Source organism: Oryctolagus cuniculus, chromosome 17, assembly GCF_964237555.1.
Source record: "Oryctolagus cuniculus chromosome 17, mOryCun1.1, whole genome shotgun sequence".
Taxonomy (NCBI): domain Eukaryota; kingdom Metazoa; phylum Chordata; class Mammalia; order Lagomorpha; family Leporidae; genus Oryctolagus; species Oryctolagus cuniculus.
In genome coordinates this window covers 39,308,605-39,324,916 of record NC_091448.1, presented here as the reverse complement: position 1 = coordinate 39,324,916, position 16,312 = coordinate 39,308,605, and the positions used below count along the sequence as shown (strand labels likewise).

Sequence of the window (16,312 nt, the reverse complement as noted above, 5' to 3'; positions counted from 1 at the left end):
ACAAGGGACTGGCACTGTGGCACAGGCATCCCATATGGGGGCCAGTTCGAGTCCCGGCTGCTCCATTTCCGATCCAGCTCCTTGCTAACGGCCTGGGAATGCAGTAGAAGATGGCCCAAGTTCTTGGGCCCTTGTACCCGTGTGGGAGACCCAGAGGAAGCTTTTGGCTCCTGGCTTTGGGTTAGCCTAGATCCACCAATTGTAGCCATCTGGGGAGTAAACTAGTGGATGGAAGACCTCTCTCTCTGTCTCTCTCTCTTTTTATTTATTTATTTATTTATTTATTTATTTATTTTGACAGGCAGAGTGGACAGTGAGAGAGAGAGACAGAGAGAAAGGTCTTCCTTTGCCGTTGGTTCACCCTCCAATGGCCGCCGCGGCTGGCGCGCTGCGGCCAGTGCACCGCGCTGATCCAATGGCAGGAGCCAGGAGCCAGGTGCTTTTCCTGGTCTCCCATGGGGTGCAGGGCCCAAGCACCTGGGCCATCCTCCACTGCACTCCCTGGCCACAGCAGAGGGTTGGCCTGGAAGAGGGGCAACCGGGACAGAATCCAGCGCCCAGACCGGGACTAGAACCCGGTGTGCCGGCGCCGCTAGGCGGAGGATTAGCCTAGTGAGCCGCGGCACCGGCCTCTCTCTCTTTTTATATGTAACTCTGCTTCCCAAATAAATAAATAAATATTAAAAAAAGAAGTACATAATTCCAAACATAAATGATTTTTAGCAAAAATATTTATGCTTATAATTGTCCTAGAATATCTTGAGTAAAATTAACTTTTACCCTCTAAAATTAAGGCATTTTACTAGGAAAAAAACTGGAACTTCCCATTCAAAATAAAGCATAGATTGTATGAAATTCTAATACCTCAGAAATGTACAGATCAGCTTGTTTTAGTAATTCTCCAATAATTAGAACATTGGAAGTGGTACCATCTCCTGTGATGTCATCCTGGGCTGTTGCAACTTTTGCTATTAAGGAAGCTGTTGGGTGTTGAATTTGCTGAGAAAAGTAACCAACACATTAGAAAAAGAGAGGGAAAAGATAAAGAGATAGGTCACCAAACACAAGATGACCTAAGGGTCAATAGTAAAATCAAGACACAAAATCCTGCTTCATTCTACAAGTTTAAAGGCTTTACATTATAGATCCTTAATAAATGTCAACCCTAAGATTTACAAACTGAGAACTAATGAGCTTTGAACACTGTATACAAGTCTTTCAATTGGAATGCAATGACATTTCCAAAATATTAAATCCTTCGGTCTCAAAGATGAATACATTTATGAAAACTGCAAAGAATTTTTAATTTTTCCATGATTACAAAAAATATAATGCAGTGCCTTTAAAAGGTGTTAATAGGTAAGAATCCCTATTACTTGAACTTTACAAAGACTTGAGTATAGCTAGAAAACATTTCTCATTGAAGTTTAATGCAATCAGCATATCTCAAGAGAGCAGTTCTTAGCTGGCAGCCTTGCCCTCAAGATACACAAGTTGTACTAATTCTTAATTAAAGCTTATTAAAGTCAGCAGCACCAGCTCACCATTTCGCGGAGCAGCACGTTTCCATCTTTGGTGAGTTTGATGTCACCTGCCCCAGAAACAAGCCTGTTCAGAGAACACTGATGTTATTCACTTTACTTAGCAAGAGTCAAGCACCGCACTCCCAGGACTCGCCACTCCAGTATCCTTAGTACAGGGAACAAGGCTTGGACAACTTCCCTTGTACTATGGGGAGATACGACAGAATTACTACCATCCGCAGCTCTCAGAACCTGTCCACCTGGGTGGACTGCTACGGTGATTTCATTCCAAATGGAGCTTTTACAAGTTTAAAGATAAGAGCAGTTGATGGGTTATGAATAGTGTCTGGGTCAAAGAGTATATGTCTACAAAGCACAAATTTGAAATTTTTCCTGCATATTTTTAATTTTGGTGAATGTTGCCATTCAGCCATTCAACTTAGTTCCCTTCATCCCTCGCATTTATTAGATGATCAAGTCCTGTCAGTTCTACCACCTGAATATCTCTTGATATCTTCTCTTCTTTTCCACTATCATCATCAGCCCTACCCTGTACTAGTGTCCTGATAATCTCCAAATTTAAATCTACCCTCTATACTACATTCATCTTTTGAAAAGTCAGTGTTACTCAGTCAGTTCCCTGACCTCAAATCCTGCGATGATTTTTATGTTCTCCATCACCTTCATGGTAAAGCCCAAACTAACTTAGCTAAAACATATTTGATATTTCCCAATCTGGCTTATGTCTACCTTTCCTTCAATGTACCACCTTCCAACATGCAAATCTTTTGGTTCCCTCAGTATACTACGCTTTATTTTTTTATTTCTGTTGGGTTTACACCACCGAGCGTTCTTATTCCTGAAATTACTCAAGCTAGAAGCCTTTACTCCTTCCTCCAACTCCTTCTTCCAAGACTCTGATCAGGGTTAAACGTTTTGCCTACTGGGTAAGATGATGCATGGGATGCCAGCGTCTCCTGTGGGCGTGCCAGGGTTGGAGTTCTGGCTCTGCTCTTGCTTCCAGCATTCCTGCTAATGTGCACCCTGGGAGGCAGCAGGTGATGGCTCAAATACATGGGGCCCAGTCACCCACACATGGGAGATAGGCTGAATTCCTGGTTCCTGACTTTGGCCTGGCCCAGTCTCGATTTTTACAAGGTCAATTCGCAGTTGGGTGTTCTCTGCCTTTTAAACAACTTAAAAAAAAAGACTGAACATCTTCTGTTGAGAAGTTTTTCTTTATAACATCAGTAATTGTTCCCTTTACTTGATATAATCATATGCATCTATATATAATTAGTACATCTGTCTCTACCGCTCTTGATTACCTGTGTGTTCCTGGCATTTAATGCCTGTTTCGTCGTTAATATCTTGCTCATTCTTGTGAGGGTGTATCTCTCCCCTCTACTTTTCTGTCCTTATCAGACTTTCTCTCGCTCTTGTCTAAAGACAATAATTGACGCTACTTAAATATATGTTGAACGAAAGAACACATACGGGAACCAAGCGTTAAGGTTAACTTAAGTGCTAGACCACGGAACTTGCTAGACTATGGAACTTGGACTGGAATCCATACTTGCCTGGCTCCAAAGCCCCTGCCCTTTCCCCTCCAACACACTGCCACAAAAAACCGCAACTATCTGTCGCACCTGTAGACCAAAGGCATGGTTGTCTTGTTAAATGCCTAACGTTTCCCACAAGACATTAATGGAACTGGCTTCTTAATTTGCATGACTTTATCACTCATGGGCCCCCTCCTGAGGGAGGTTTTTCTCCTCCTCCCCCCGCCCAAGCTAGAGATTGCTCAGGGCAGGAGCGAGACTGCGAGCCACCAAGGCCACAGGTGCACCCTCCTCGTTCAAAGGGCTTCGCGGGCGCCCTAACCGCCGCTCCAAGCGCCGTCTCACATTTTCATGGTGCCCTTAGGACCCAAGTTGGTCCGCAGCACATCCTGCAGCCCTCGCGCAGCACATATGTTGACAGCCAAGGCAGCCTGGGCCCGAGCCACCTCAGCCTTGGTGTTAACGGCCTTTATCGAAGCCATCGCCAGCCGGCTGAAAGCAAAAACAGTTTCCTCTCGATTCCGAAGCGAAGCCCTGGCGCCACGCCCCCTCGCCAGAACCTCGGCCAATCAGCGCCCTGGTAGGAAGTGACGTTCTCAGGCCTCGCCGGGACGGAAACCAGAATCGGCTGGGGTCTGGTCGCCAAAATGGCGTCCCCCGCCTCCGCCCGCGCTCCCCCGGGCAAGCGAGTGGTGAATCAGGACGAACTGCGGCGGTTGATGAAGGAGAAACAGCGTCTGAGCACCAACCGGAAACGGATAGAATCTCCATTCGCAAAGTATAACCGTTTGGGGCAGCTGAGTTGTGCCCTGTGTAACACCCCGGTGAAGAGCGAGCTCCTGTGGCAGACTCACGTCCTGGGAAAGCAGCACCGAGAGAAGGTGGCCAAGCTCAAAGGCGCCAAGGAAGCCACTCAGAGTGCGTCGGCCAGCGCAGCACTGCAGTCCGCCAAGAGGAAGGGGCCGGACGCGGACAACCAAGATGCCAAGAGAGCGAAGACCGCCTCGGGGCCGCAGGTACAGCCCTCCACGTCCGCTTTGCCCCCTAACTTTGCCAAAACGGGAAAGGAGACCGCTAGAGTGACCCCCAGTAAGCCTTCGGGACTCGGTTTACTCCCTGATTATGACGAGGAGGAAGACGAGGAGGAAGACGATGAGGAGGAGGGAATAGAAGGAAAAGCGGGGGACCCTAGCAAGCAGCCGTCGGGTGCACAGGGCAAAGAACCCTCACTTTCCTCCTTGCAGGAGGCAGCGAACACTGTGCGGCCAAAAGATTCCTTTCATCCAAATCCTCCCAAGGCCCCCGTAATTCCTCACTCAGGGTCAATTGAGAAAGCAGAAATACAGGAGAGAGTGGTGGAAAGGAGAGAGAACACCGCAGAAGCCTTACCGGAAGGTTTCTTTGACGACCCTGAGGTAGACGCAAAGGTACGGAAAGTCGATGCCCCAAAGGATCAGATGGACAAAGAGTGGGACGAATTTCAAAAAGCCATGAGACAGGTCAACACTATTTCCGAAGCTATCGTTGCTGAAGAGGATGAGGAGGGACGCCTGGACCGCCAGATTGGGGAGATCGATGAGCAGATAGAGTGTTACCGTCGGGTGGAAAAGCTGCGGAATCGCCAGGATGAAATAAAGAATAAGCTTAAAGAGGTTCTGACCATAAAAGAACTGCAGAAAAAGGAAGAGGAGAACACTGACAGCGATGACGAGGGAGAACTACAGGATTTGTTGTCTCAGGATTGGAGGGTGAAAGGGGCTTTGTTGTAAGACTTCAGAACGATCCAAACTTTTCGACAGTGTCTCTTGCTGTGGTATGAGAAGTGTGGTCTCAGTATTACTGTTGGTTATCCTGTACTAGAGATGTAGGTACCTAACTGGGTTATGAGATAAACTGAACCAGTGAGCAACAACACTTTGGGAAATTGGTGTAAAATATTTTAGAAGAAAAGGGCCTTCCCCCTACCTTTTTTGGAAATTTTTGAAATTTATATACCAAGATGCCAACGTTTTCACACATTCCTGGTTTAACCGTATAATTTTGAGTTGTAAAATCTGTAAGTTGTAAATGTTGTACATAGTTAAATATATATTTACTTAAGTAATTCTGTTTCAAGTGTATAAAATAGAAGTCAGAACAGCAGACAAGCGTTTACATGAGTACTCAGTGTGCTGTTTAGGATGTCTATGTCTTTTGCTGACCCCTAAATCAAACTCAGAGGGTTGGTGTTCTGTTTTTGTAGAACTTTGATCATAAACACATCAGTCATTCTAGGTTAATCCTTTCTCTAGCTTGATATATTCTATTTTCACAAACTTGATTTAGATCACTGAAATGGGGAACTTTTTTTCTGCAAAGGGCCATTTGGATATTTATAACATCAATTGCAAACCATACAAAATTATCAACTTAAAAATTAGTTTGCTACAGATGAATTGAATTTCAATTCCCACCCTTTGGTTGCTTTGGCAGGGCCAGATGAAATTATTTCCCCAGCCTTGTATGGCCTCGTGGCAAAATGTTCCTCTCCCCTGCTTTAGGAAATTATCAAGAAAAATAGATGCCAGACAGGTATAGCCTCCTTAAAGTTTCTCTGACCAGACTAATGATTGTCAGGTGTAGATGCCCGAGCATCACTTATAGAACTTTAAAAGAGAAGTGCCTAATCCTTACCCTTACGTTCAGTAAATGTTGAGGGCCCAGGCAGCTATTATTTTTGAAGACTCCTAAGGTATGTTACTATATACTGTCATTGAAGAGCAATTGTCCTAAACGTAGAACCTGCTCATATTTTGGGGGGTTTGGTTTTTTTATTCCATGGTAAACTAGGGCTCCTGGTTACAGATTCTGTCAGTTGTAAGGATGTTTAAGTTCTTTTCCCAGCAGTAACAGTCGCCTTGTCATGGTCATGGGTAGTTTAAATCACTCCTTCCTTTGGATATTGTGGTATTCAAATAGGAAAATGGTGTTGTGGAATAGAGCCACATATGGCATATTCAGAGGTGAGCAGTAATAGTAGCTTAAACTTACAGAGTTCTTAGTATGGATTAGGCAGGGTTCTAAGTGCTTTACATGTATCAGGTCTACGAGACCAGGTTTTATGGAGGGAAGTACCAAGACGTAAGGGTTGAAAAACCTTGTCAAACCTTGAATGCTAGACAGAAGAATTCTTGTGGGCAACGTGGAACTAAATAGAGGTTTTTAATCAAAGAATTATATCCACAAAGAAATATGGAGGAGTCTTCTATTGTAGCACTTAGAATGGAATAAAACAGAAGGGAGAAGGAAGCTGAGTGACTGTATGGAAACTACATTTTCAAAAGCAAGGTGACTAAGACTTTGATTAGATATGGATTGGGAGAAAATTAGAGAATTGGAAGAGTTTCACAGAAAGAGCTGACATTTGAGCTAATAGAAGAGGAAGAGAAAAATGGAAGGGATAAAGATGAGTGTGGGTATCTGGAAGACGTTATCTAACAACATAGAGGCAGTGTGCTATACATTATCACTAGTCCTGTAGCCTTTTGCACAAAGTCTTTTTAAGATTTTTTTTTTTTTTTAATTTGAAAGGCAGAGTTAGGGAGAGATTTTCCATCCAGTGGATCACTCCCCAAATGCCCCAAAAGCCAGGAGCTGGGTCTCCCTTATAGGTGCAGGGGCCCAAGCACTTGGGCCATCCTCTGCTGCTTTCCCAGGTGAATTATTAGCAGGGAGCTAGATTGGAAGTGGAGCAGCTGGGACTGGACTGGTGGGATGCCAACATTGCAGGCCTCAGCTTTACCCAGTATGCCACAAGGCTGGCCCCAAGTCTTTGCTATTGAGTTACCAATTGATAAGTGATGGTAACTTCAGTTAGATACAGAAGGCATGCCTGCCTCAAATGTGTGAATCTCACATGTGGCATCCTATATGACCACTGGTTCAAGTCCTGGCTGCTACAGCTGGGAAACCAGCCGAAGATGGCCCAAGTACTTGCTTCTCTGCCGCTCATGTGAGAGACATGGATTGAGTTCCAGGCTCCTGGCTTTGGCCTGGCCCAGCCCTAGCCATTACAGCTATTTGTGGAGTAACCAGCAGATACAAGATTATCTAACTCAGCCTTTCAAATAAATAAACTTTTAAAAAAAAAATAGTACAAAGATGGGTTTGAATGATGGGCCCAGTTCTACCTTGGCTAATGAGGAGTACAGTCCATTAATGAAACAATGCAAGCCATATATCTCAAGAATTTTCTAGTAGCCAATTAAAAAGTTTTTAGAAAGTAAAATTAATTTTAATATATCCAAAATAAAATTTTAGTATTAGCTAAAAGTTATTAAGATTTATTTATTTGAAAGTTACAGAGAGGGAGAAACAGAGGCATATTCTTCATCCACTGGTTCACCTCCCCAGATGGCTGAAATGGTTGGTGCTAGGCCAGGTGGAGGCCAGGAGCTTCTTTCAGGTCTCCCACATGGATGGCAGGGGCCCAAACACTTGGGCCATCCTCTGCTACATTCCCAGGCACATTAGCAGGGAGCTGAATCAACCTGGACTAAAACTAGTGCCCATATGAGATGCTGGCATTGCAGGCAGCAGCTTAACCCACTGTACCACAACACCAGCCCCATTGACCTATCAATTTTGAATCAGACCCCATAACTTGGAGAGAAAATAAAGATGTTAGCCCAGAGGCTGGCGCTGTGGCGTAGTGAGTAAAGCCACTGCCTGCAGTGCTGGCATCCTGTATCGGTGCCAGTTCAAGTCCTGGCTGCTCCACTTCCCATCCAGCTCTCTGCTATGGCCTGGGAAAGCGGAAGATAGCCCAAATCCTTGGGCCCCTGCACCCACGTGGGAGACTAGGAAGAAGCTCCTGGCTCCTGGTTTCAGACCGGTGCAGCTCCAACCATTGGGGCTAATTTGGGAGTGAGCCAGCGGATTCACTCCCTCTCTCCCCCTCTCCTCTCTGTGTGTAACCCTTTCAAATAAATCAATCTTTTAAAGTCCAACTAAACTTCAAATGTACATTTGTTCAGTGCCTGAAAACTTACAAAATGCCTTCATGTATATTTCATTTAATAATAGAAGTGATTACTACTTTCTACATACTAAGGGACAAAAGAAGGTTAGAGAATGAAATTTTCAGGAACAAGAATAATATAGGCCTAGTAACACACACTAAGTAGTATGGAGTACTATGAGAGAACAAGGGAATTGGCAACAGAAGACTCAGGCTGCAGTTCCTGCTCCACCTTTTAATGCTCGGCGATCTTGAGCACGCCACCTCTGAATCGGAGTTTGCTCCACTCTAAGGTGAGTATATATGATTTCTCACAGGGGCTGTGGTGAGAGTCCAGTGAGATGTGGACTCATTCTAAGGAACACAGAATGAAAGGTCTTAATGTGTGGATGCAGCATCCATTGGCTAGCTACTTGGCTGGATGTTGTGCAGGGGGTTGAGTAAATAAGTGGGTTAGGAATGATGGCTAGATAGATGACCTTGAGTTGCTTTTAATAGTAAATATCTGGGGCTGGCGCTGTGGCTCACTTGGTTAATCCTCCACCTGCGGCATCCCATACGGGTGCCGGGTTCTAGTCCCGGTTGCTCCTCTTCCAGTCCAGCTCCCTGCTGTGGCCTGGGAGGGCAGTGGAGGATGGCCCAAGTGCTTGGGCACCTGCACCTACGTGGGAGGCCAAGAGGAAGCACCTGGCTCCTGGCTTCAGATTGGCGTAGCAGCCATTTGGGGGTGAACCAACGGAAGGAAGACTTCTCTGTCTCTGCCTCTCACTGTCTGTAACTCTACCTGTCAAATAAAAAATAATAATAAATATCTATTAGCCTGTATGCTACTAGGAGCTTAAAAGGTTTTAATTTGAACAGCTTACTGCATTCTATTTTCTATCTAGATTTCCTTTTTCAGTGATCTCATCCATTCCATGGGTTTAAATATCAACTGTGGGTGTGAGTGTTTGATGCAGTGGCGAAAATGCCACTTGGGATGCTCGCATCCCATATCAGAGTGCTCGGGTTCCAGAACTGGCTTTTTTTGTTGTTTTTAAGATTCATTTATTGATTATTTGAGAGGTAGAGTTACAGAGAGAGAAAGAGACAGAAAAGTCTTCCATCCACTGCCAGGAGCCAGGAGCTTCTGGGTCTCCCACACAGGTGCAAAGGCCCAAGCACCTGGGCCATCTTCTGCTGCTCTCCCAGGCCATAAACAGAGTTAGATAGGGAGAGGAGCAGCTGGGACACGAACTGGTGCCCATGTGGATGCCAGTGCTGCAGGCGGAGGCTTAGCCCACTATGCCACAGCACCAGCCCCCGGCTTTGTTTTTTATTTCATTTTCCTGCAAGTCTGCACCCTGGGAGGCAGCAGGTGATGGCTCAACTAGTTGGGTCCTTGACACCCACAGGGGAGACCTGACTGTAATTCCTGACTCCTGCTTTCAGCCTGGCCCAGGAGCGAACCAATGGATAGATGAATGAGAGATCACAATCTCAATAACTCTCTCTCACTCACTCTCTCAGTGTGTGTGTGTGCATATATAAAATCTGTATACAGGCCGGCGCCGCGGCTCAATAGACTAATCCTCTGCGTTGCAGCACCGGCACACCAGGTTCTAGTCCCGGTCGGGGCGCCGGATTCTGTCCCGGTTGCCCCTCTTCCAGGCCAGCTCTCTGCTGTGGCCAGGGAGTGCAGTGGAGGATGGCCCAAGTCCTTGGAACCTGCACCCTCATGGGAGACCAGGAGAGACACCTGGCTCCTGCCTTCGGATCAGCGCGGTGTGCCAGCAGCAGCGGCCATTGCGGGGTGAACCAACAGAAAAGGAAGACCTTTCTCTGTCTCTCTCACTGTCCATTCTGCCTGTCAAAAAAAAAAAAAAAATCTGTATACACAGGTTATATCCCAAACTTGACTTTCCTGCTAAGGTTTGGCTCACCTGTCTACCTAATATTCTCAGTGTTGAACTGATGTCTTGAATTTGGTGAATCAAATAGAACTTTGATTTTTCTTCCTAAAATTGGCTTTCCCTGTTAGAGTAAATGGTGTGACCACTCACCCAGGTGCTTAAAGCAAACCCTGGGAGTCATCCTTCTTTCTTTCCTTATCCCCCAAATCTGGTGCATTAGTTAGGTCCTGTCTGCTCTGCCTCTGAAGTGTGCCCAGAATCTACCCATTTCTGTCCCCACTGGCCCTGTCTGCCCCCTCATTCATTGTCACCTATCGTTCAACCGCAGGGACAACCCATTATCAACAAAGTAGAGTGATCTTTAAAAATTTTAGATCAAGTCACTGTCACTTAAAACCCTTCATTATATTCTTCTGTCTCACTGAGCTAAAAACACAAGCCCTTATTAAGTCTACATGGTGCTCAGGGGTTGCTAATTCAAATGTCTATGAGTTATGAACTGATGACACAAGGCCTGTTAAGGGCAACAGAAGGGGACAGGAGAGCATAAGTGCTCCTTGTTGGAAGCAGTTGTTATCGTTAGGAATAATGGCCGAGCGTGACCAAGCTTTTTTAAATTTCCAATAGCAGTTGCCAGCTAAGATTGCTCCTTAGTGGGCTGCATGTTATGCGTGAGCCACCCCTTTGGGAGTGACTTGCTAAAACTTCGTCTGCTGGGCTTGCTCACTGGCAAGCTCTCTGGTCCTCACGTGTGCCACTTCAGTGCTTAGGTCCTTTCCGTCCTCTGCCTGGAACCTGACTTCAGGTAGCACAACGGTCTTCCTCATTCAGTACTAACATCCCTTCCCCAAGTGTCACAAACAGCCGTGCTCTACCTCCTGTCACTCTCACAGGATTTTAGGAATTCATTAAACTGACCATTGTCTACATTTGGCTTGTTTAATTGTACTGAGTTGATGTCCCACTCCACCAGAATGTAAGCTCCATGAGGGAGGGAGCTTGTCTTAGTCTTACCCTAAACTAATGCCAGCCACATCATAGGGTTCCATAGATACCCGTTGGATGAATAATACCCACACAACTCAAGTTGGCTTGGAGAAGGGAAAACACCAGCTGACAATGGGAGAACAAAGGGCTAAGAATCTGAGGTATGTGTTCCCCTCTCTTGGCTGGCACATGAAGCCCTTACCTCTTCAGAGCACACCACAGCGCAGGAGGGCCACACAATACAACCTCTAGAGTGCACCTCCGCATTTAGCAGCTAACAGGAATTCATGGCACCAAACAAGTCCAGGCGTGTCCATGTGGCAGGAGCTGGTGGACAGTCCTGATTGCCTGTTGCGTAGAGGCCTCTTAAGTGGAGAACAGGAGGAAGAAGGCGATTCAGTAGCTGGGTGAGATCAAGGAGTCAGCAAGTACACCTGCCTCGGTTGCTCTCAGCCCTCACCGGCTCATTTGGCTTGCCCCACCTATCACTTGGCAGTCAGGGCCATTCCAGAGTGAATCTGCACTCAGCCATCCTTCACTGAAAGCACTCCCAATCTCTCGGAGGAGGAAGGGAGTTCCATCTGGCTGCACCTCCATTTTGCTAATAGTTCTTGGCAGGCTTCGTGCACACTCAGGAGCCAACGGTCACCTTTAGGAGAAATGGTGGGAGTGGGGGAGGGCGGTGATGGTTGTTTTCTTGTGTCTATGTTTGCTTAATTTGCCAAGTGTGGTTACAGCGAGTGTCACGCTGGGTAGTCCATGTGTCTGCACTATGTTAGGGCTTGACATGCAGCACCTCTGATCCTATAAAGTACATAACAAGGAAGCAGGCTCCCAAGTGAAGCAACCTGCTCAAGGCGAAAACCCTAAAGTCCCTGTTCTTCCCACTGTTCCTGTTATTATTTAATATGAATGTATGTGTGCACACTGAGACTTTCTCCTCACCAAGCTTCTCATCCGTTTTCTTCAAATGTCACACCCCCTAGAGAGCTAAATTTGCTGTTTGTTATAACTTCCATTTTAGATGTCTAATGACTCGTCCAAGGTCACTCAGCATGTTACTTGCTCTGTATTTAATAATGGAATATAGGAAATGGGAGAGGATCCCCTAAAATAGCAAGAATTAAATTAGAGAAGTTGTGGTCAAGGTTAAAGGAGCTCAGTGCTCTTCAGAAACCTAGACTGGGCTGGGCAACCCTCAATTTTTTTTTTTATTTTTATTTATTTATTTTTTTTACAGGCAGAGTTAGACAGTGAAAGAGAGAGAAAGAGAGAAAGGTCTTCCTTCCGTTGGTTCACCCCCAAAATGGCCGAAGCCAGGAGCCAGGTGCTTCCTCCTGGTCTCCCATGTGGGGCCCAAGGACCTGGGCCATCCTCCACTGCCCTCCCAGGCCACAGCAGAGAGCTGGACTGGAAGAGGAGCAACCAGGACAGAATCCAACGCCCCAACCGGGGCTAGAACCCGGTGTGCCGGCGCCCCAGGCGGAGGATTAGCCAAGTGAGCTGTGGTGCCGGCCTACAACCCTATATTTTGAAGTTTGTTATCTGATTCTCTTCACACACTCCCGCAGGGCCCAGCCTGATCCCGTTTCAGCAACATAAAGTTTACTCCTTAGTGGTCTCTGATGGGAAGAAGAACGCTGACTTCAGTTCCCAGACATTCCAGCTGTGACACCCAGTGCCTGGCAGCCACCACTTTTTAGCAAGGTAACCTTGGGCAAGCTCCTTGATGCTTAGTTTCCTCAACTACAATACAGTTGTACAATATAGTTCCTGTATTGTAAAACTGAGGGAAGTAAGTTAAATGCATATAAAAGCTTATCCTACAGCCTCTGACCTATATAGTAAACACTGTTAACTATTTTTTAACATTTATTAATTGAAAGGCAGAGTTAGAGGGAGAGAGCAAGCGAGCGAGCGAGCTTCCATCTGCTCATTCACTCCCCAGGTGGCCACAATGACCAGGGCTGGGCCAGACCAAAGCCAAGAGCCTGGAACTCCATCCAGGTCTCCCATTTGGGTGCAAGGGACCAAGGACTTGGGCCATTATTCACTGCTTTCCCAGGCACAATATCAGGGAGCTGTATTAGAAAAGAAGCAGCCAGGACTTGAACCAGTGCTCACATGGAATGCTGGCATTGCAGGCAGCAGCTTAACCAGCTGGCCTCAAGGTTTGTTGTTGTTGTACATAGTTCTGTTCCCTAATGCACTGCCCTTCTTCTATGTCATCATCCTCAGAGGGTATGTGAGGAAAAAGCCAAGGGTGGTGGGAGTGGGCACACAGTGGTTTGCTCTGTGTGAACTCATCTAGAGGTGGCAGAGGGCCTGGATTAAGTGGAGATATTCTCCAAGAAGGCTTAGACCCATTTGGTTCCATTCATTCATTCTCTCCCTCTCTTTCTCTCTCCCTTTATTTGGATATTTGACATTTACTGAGGTCCTACTGTACAAGAAGTCCTGGAGATTCAAAGGTGAATTGGGAGTGGGCAGTTAGCTCACAGGTCAGCATGCTGCATCCCACATCACAGGGCCTGAGTTCAATTCTCAGCTCCAGCTCCTGAATCCAGCTACCCATGGATGTTGACTCTAGGAGGCAGCAGGAGATGGCTCAATAAATTGGGTTCCTGCCACCCACATGGAAGACCTGGATTATGTCCCTAGCTCCCTGCTTTCGGCCCTGGCTAATCTGGGCCATTGTGGGCATTTGCAGCATTTGGAGAGTGAACCAGCATATAGGCATACTCATACCCTCGGACTCTCAAGTGAATAAATGTGTGGTGTGTGTGTGTGTGTGTGTGTTTCAAAGATTTTATTTATTTGAAAGGCAGAGTTATGGAGAGGCAGAGAGAGAAAGAGAGACATACATAAGCCTTCCATCCGTTGGTTCACTCCCCCAAATGACCGCAATGGCCAAAGCTGAGCTGATCCAAAGCCAGGAGCCAGGAGCTTCTTCCAGGTCTCCCACATGGGTGCAGGGGCCCAAGCACTTGGGCCATCTTCTACTGCTTTCTCAGGCCATAGCAGAGAGCTGAATGGGAAGTACAGCAGTCGGGACTCGAATGGACGCCCATATGGGATGCCAGCACCACAGTTGGCGGCTTTACCTGCTATGCCACAGCACGCCCCCTAAATAAATGTGTTTTGTGGTTTGTTTTTGTTTTTGTTTTTGTTTTTTTTTTGGACAGGCAGAGTAGACAGTGAGAGACAGAGAGAAAGGAAAGGTCTTCCTTTGCCGTTGGTTCACCCTCCAATGGCCGCTGCGGCTGGCGTGCTGCGGCCATGCACCACGCTGATCCGATGGCAGGAGCCAGGTACTTATCCTGGTCTCCCATGGGGTGCAGGGCCCAAGCACTTGGGCCATCCTCCCCTGCACTCCCAGACCATAGCAGAGAGCTGGCCTGGAAGAGGGGCAACCGGGACAAAATCCGGCGCCCCGACCGGGACTAGAACCCGGTGTGCCGGCGCTGCAAGGCGGAGGATTAGCCTAGTGAGCTGCGGCGCCGGCCAAATAAATGCTTTTTAACAAGAGGAGTAAGATGTCATCCTGAGCCAAGGGATCTCATTCTAGATCACAGTTGCTCGGCCTCTGCACTACTGACCCTTGGAGCTGGATGATTCTTCAGAGGCAGGGGCCTGTCCTGGGCGTTGTAGGATGTTTAGCAGCATCCCTGGCCTCCACCTCCAAATGGCAATGGCATCTCTACCACCCCTCTGTAACCCAAAAGTGACTCCAGATGTTGCCAAGTGTCCCCACTGGGCACAAAGGTGGCCCTGGCTGAGAGCCACGGTCTAAAGGTATACGGTTACCTAGAGCGTGATAAGGTCCACGTGTTTGTGTAAAGTGTTGGATGGGGATGTGTCAGAGGGAGCGACCCAGGGAGTGCTGTTGCCGCGTCCAGGGAGACAAAATCTGAGCTAGGCCTTGAAGACTGTGGAAGATTTCACCGAGCACTGAAGGAGGGAAAAGTACTGTGGACTAAGGGGGTGGGAGTGCAAAGACAAAGAGGGAAATTGCGGAGTACTGGGGCAGTGGTAGCTTTAAGCACACGGAAGGAAGCGGTGAGAGTGGGCCAGGAAATCCACTGGGACTGTATTATAAAGGACCAGTGGCCTTAGGGAGTTTAGACTCCCTTCAAAGCAGAAATCCAGTGTGGGAAAGAAGGGGGAAGAGCAAACTCGTTTCTGGGAAAGCCTTCTCTTCTGCAATTATGCAGATGATGGACGAAACTGCACGACGCTCTTTCCATCTGGATTTCCCTTGCAGTTAGGGATGGCTCCTCAGCCCAGCTTTTAGATCCTCCAGAGAAGGTGGGAATAGAGAAACCCTCTTATTTTTAGAACACCCGTTCTTCTATTTTTTTTTTTTTTTTTGGTATGGGTTTTACTTCTCTACCTAATATTCTTAAGGGAAAGACTAAATTTTACTCCTTCAAGTGGTTCTCAGAGCTACTTGAAAAACTCACTGTGGAAAGTGGTCTCATGCCTTTTTCTGGTTGTTGTCTTTTAATTTTCAAAAAGTTTAATTAGCATATATAAGCATACAGAAAAGTACAAAAAGTAACAAACATCCTGTACCCACTACCCAGAAAATTTTTTTAAAAGATCTATTTATTTATTTGAAAGGCAGAGGATGAGAGAGAGGTCTTCCATCCACTGGTTCGCTCCCCAGTGCCACAATGGCTGGAGCTGGGCGGATCTGTAGCCAGGACTAGGAGCTTCCTCCCACATGCATGCAGGGGCCCAAGGACTTGGGCCATCTTCTACTGCTTTCCCAGGCCATAGCAGAGAGCTGGATCAGAAGCGGAGCAAACCAGCGCCCATATGGGCTGTCAGTACTACAGGCGGTGGCTTTACCCACTACACTATGGTGCCACCCCCCAGAAATTTCTTTAAGAAACAGAAAAGGGGCCTGGCATTGAGGTGTAGTGGGTTATGCCGCTGCCTGTGACACTAGCTTTCCACATTGGACTGCCATATTGGATAGCCAAACCAAGGCCCAGCTGCCTTGCTTCTGATCTGGCCTCTGGGAAGGCAGCAGCAGATGGCCCAAGTGCTTGGGTTCCTGCCACCCACGTGGGAGACCTGGAAGTAGCTCCTGGCTCCTGACCTCAACCTGGCCCAGCACCGGCTGTTGCAGCCATTTGGGAAGTGATAGCAGATGGAAGATCTTTCTCTCTCTCTTTCTCCCTCACCCTCTCCCAAATAAATAAAATAAATGTTAAAAAAATATATAGAAAAGGGCAGGGATGGGTGTTTGCCCAAGTGGTTAAGATGCTACCTCAGCCAGCCACATCCCACACTGGAGTGCATGGATTCATGCCCTGGTTCTGCCTCGGAGTCTAGCTTCCT

At 47.0% G+C, this 16,312-nt stretch overlaps 2 protein-coding genes across 7 annotated transcripts in view; one reads left to right on the top strand and one right to left on the bottom strand.

Annotated features, from left to right (window-relative positions):
- CCT6B (chaperonin containing TCP1 subunit 6B) overlaps nucleotides 1–16,312 on the bottom strand; it is a 59,384-nt gene that overhangs the window by 40,038 nt on the left and 3,034 nt on the right. For 2 of the 6 annotated variants that reach the window (XM_051825458.2, XM_051825462.2), the window contains exons 2-3: nucleotides 1,545–1,608; nucleotides 865–999 (exon numbers count right to left, since the gene is read on the bottom strand). In XM_051825458.2, coding sequence (XP_051681418.2) covers nucleotides 865–999; nucleotides 1,545–1,608 — 199 coding nt within the window. Of the gene's footprint in view, nucleotides 1–864; nucleotides 1,000–1,544; nucleotides 1,609–2,851; nucleotides 2,967–3,430; nucleotides 3,660–16,312 lie in introns of those variants that run through there. The other 4 variants (XM_051825467.2, XM_051825461.2, XM_051825463.2 and 1 more) reach the window with 4 other exon arrangements.
- On the top strand, nucleotides 3,579–5,189 carry ZNF830 (zinc finger protein 830). Its single transcript, XM_002719230.5, has one exon. It carries the CDS (start codon nucleotides 3,733–3,735, stop codon nucleotides 4,852–4,854), a length of 1,122 nt encoding a protein of 373 aa, XP_002719276.2. The 5' UTR covers nucleotides 3,579–3,732; the 3' UTR covers nucleotides 4,855–5,189.